Genomic DNA, 2,500 nt, shown 5'->3' with positions numbered 1-2,500 from the left:
GGAAGTCACTCCTCAGTAAAAGGCACATGACAGCCCACTTGGAGTTTACCAAAAGGCACCTAAAGACTCTCAGACCACGAGAAACAAGATTCTCTGGTCTGATGAAACCAAGATTGAACTCTTTGGCCTGAATGCCAAGCGTCACGTCTGGAGGAAACCTGGCACCACCCCTACGGTGAAGCATGGTGGTGGCAGCATCATTCTGTGGGGATGTTTTTCAGCTGCAGGGACTGGGAGACTAGTCAGGATCGAGGGAAAGATGAACGGAGCAAAGTACAGAGATTCTTGATAAAAAACCTGCTTCAGAGCGCTCAGGAACTCAGAAAGTGAACCTTCGCCCCAGTCTAACAGGACAACGACCCTAAACACACAGCCAAGACAACGCAGGAATGGCTTCAGGACAAATCTCTGAATGTCCTTGAGTGTGGCCCAGCCAGAGCCCGGATTTGAACCCGATCGAACATCTCTGGAGAGACCTGACAACAGCTGTGCAGCGACGCTCCCCATCCAACCTGACAGAGCTTGAGAAGATCTGCAGAGAAGAATGGGAGAAACTCCCCAAATACAGGTGTGCCAAGATTGTAGCGTCAAACCCAAGAAGACTCTAGGCTGTAATCGCTGCTAAAGGTGCTTCAACAAAGTACTGAGTAAAGGGTCTGAATACTTATGTAAATGTGATATTTCTGTTTTAGCTTTGTCATTATGGGGTAGTGTGATGTCATTATGGGGTATTGTGATGTCATTATGGGGTGTTGGGATGTCATTATGGGGTGTTGGGATGTCATTATGGGGTATTGGGATGTCATTATGGGGTATTGGGATGTCATTATGGGGTATTGGGATGTCATTATGGGGTATTGGGATGTCATTATGGGGTAGTGTGATGTCATTATGGGGTATTGTGATGTCATTATGGGGTATTGTGATGTCATTATGGGGTATTGTGATGTCATTATGGGGTATTGTGATGTCATTATGGGCTGTAACAAAACAAAACCTGGACAAAGTTGAGGGGTCTGAATACTTTCCGAAGGTCACTGTATGTGTGTGTGTGTGTGTGTGTGTGTGTGTGTGTGTGTGTGTGTGTGTGTGTGTGTGTGTGTGTGTGTGTGTGTGTGTGTGTGTGTGTGTGTGTGTGTACTCACTGTGGTTTTGTGCTGTGTGAAGACAGAGAGGTCTCCGTTGAAGATGACTTCAGCCAGAGAGTTGACCAGCGGCTGGTAGTGGATGATGAGAAACACCTTGAGACCCAACAAAGATAACAACGTTCATATACAGTTTCCCTACGGTGAAGAGAGGTGAGGTGAGGTGAAGAGAGGTGAGGTGAGGAGAGGTGTGGTGAGGTGAAGAGAGGTGAGGTGAGGTGTGATGAGGAGAGGTGAGGTGAAGTGTGGTGAGGTGTGATGAGGTGTGATGTGAAGAGGTGTGATGAGGTGTGATGTGAAGAGGTGTGATGAGGTGTGATGTGAAGAGGTGTGATGAGGTGTGATGTGAAGAGGTGTGATGAGGTGTGATGTGAAGAGGTGTGATGAGGTGTGATGTGAAGAGGTGTGATGAGGTGTGATGTGAAGAGGTGTGATGAGGTGTGATGTGAAGAGGTGTGATGAGGTGTGATGTGAAGAGGTGTGATGAGGTGTGATGTGAAGAGGTGTGATGAGGTGTGATGTGATGAGGTGTGAAGAGGTATGAAGCGGTGTGATGAGGTGAGGTGAGGTGAGAGGTGAGGTGAGGTGAGGTGTGATGAGGTGAGGTGTGATGAGGTGAGGTGTGATGAGGTGAGGTGTGATGAGGTGAGGTGTGATGAGGTGAGGTGTGATGAGGTGAGGTGTGATGAGGTGAGGTGTGATGAGGTGTGAAGAGGTATGAAGCGGTGTAATGAGGTGTGGAGCGGTGTGATGAGGTGTGATGAGGTGTGATGAGGTGTGATGAGGTGAGGTGAGGTGTGATGAGGTGAGGTGAGGTGTGATGAGGTGAGGTGTGATGAGGTGTGGTGAGGTGTGATGAGGTGAGGTGTGATGAGGTGTGGTGTGAAGCGGTGTGATGAGGTGGGGTGAGGTGTAATGAGGTGTGATGAGGTGAGGTGTGATGAGGTGAGGTGTGATGAGGTGTGGTGTGAAGCGGTGTGATGAGGTGTGGTGAGGTGTAATGAGGTGTGATGAGGTGAGGTGTGATGAGGTGTGATGAGGTGAGGTGAGGTGATGGGGTGTGATGAGGTGAGGTGAGGTGTGATGAGGTGAGGTGTGGTGTGAAGAGGTGTGATGAGGTGAGGTGAGGTGTGAGGGTGTGATGAGGTGAGGTGAGGTGGGGTGTGATGAGGTGAGGTGAGGTGTGATGAGGTGAGGTGTGATGTGGTGAGGTGTGGTGTGGTGTAATGAGGTGTGGTGTGGTGTAATGAGGTGAGGTGTGGTGAGGTGTGATGTGAAGCGGTGTGATGAGGTGTGATGAGGTGAGGTGTGATGAGGTGAGGTGTGATGAGGTGAGGTGTGATGAGGTGAGGTGT

General features: G+C 49.6%; 1 protein-coding gene across 1 annotated transcript in view; it reads right to left on the bottom strand.

Moving 5' to 3' along the window:
• Positions 1-2,500, bottom strand: part of LOC124020028 (protein CLEC16A-like) — a 103,788-nt gene that overhangs the window by 57,443 nt on the left and 43,845 nt on the right. The window contains 1 exon segment of the mRNA XM_046335448.1: positions 1,146-1,241. Coding sequence (XP_046191404.1) covers positions 1,146-1,241 — 96 coding nt within the window.

The sequence above is a fragment of the Oncorhynchus gorbuscha genome, unplaced genomic scaffold, assembly GCF_021184085.1.
Source record: "Oncorhynchus gorbuscha isolate QuinsamMale2020 ecotype Even-year unplaced genomic scaffold, OgorEven_v1.0 Un_scaffold_749, whole genome shotgun sequence".
NCBI classification, from domain to species: domain Eukaryota; kingdom Metazoa; phylum Chordata; class Actinopteri; order Salmoniformes; family Salmonidae; genus Oncorhynchus; species Oncorhynchus gorbuscha.
The sequence above is the reverse complement of the archived record's forward strand: the minus strand, read 5'-3'. Positions and strand labels throughout refer to the sequence as shown.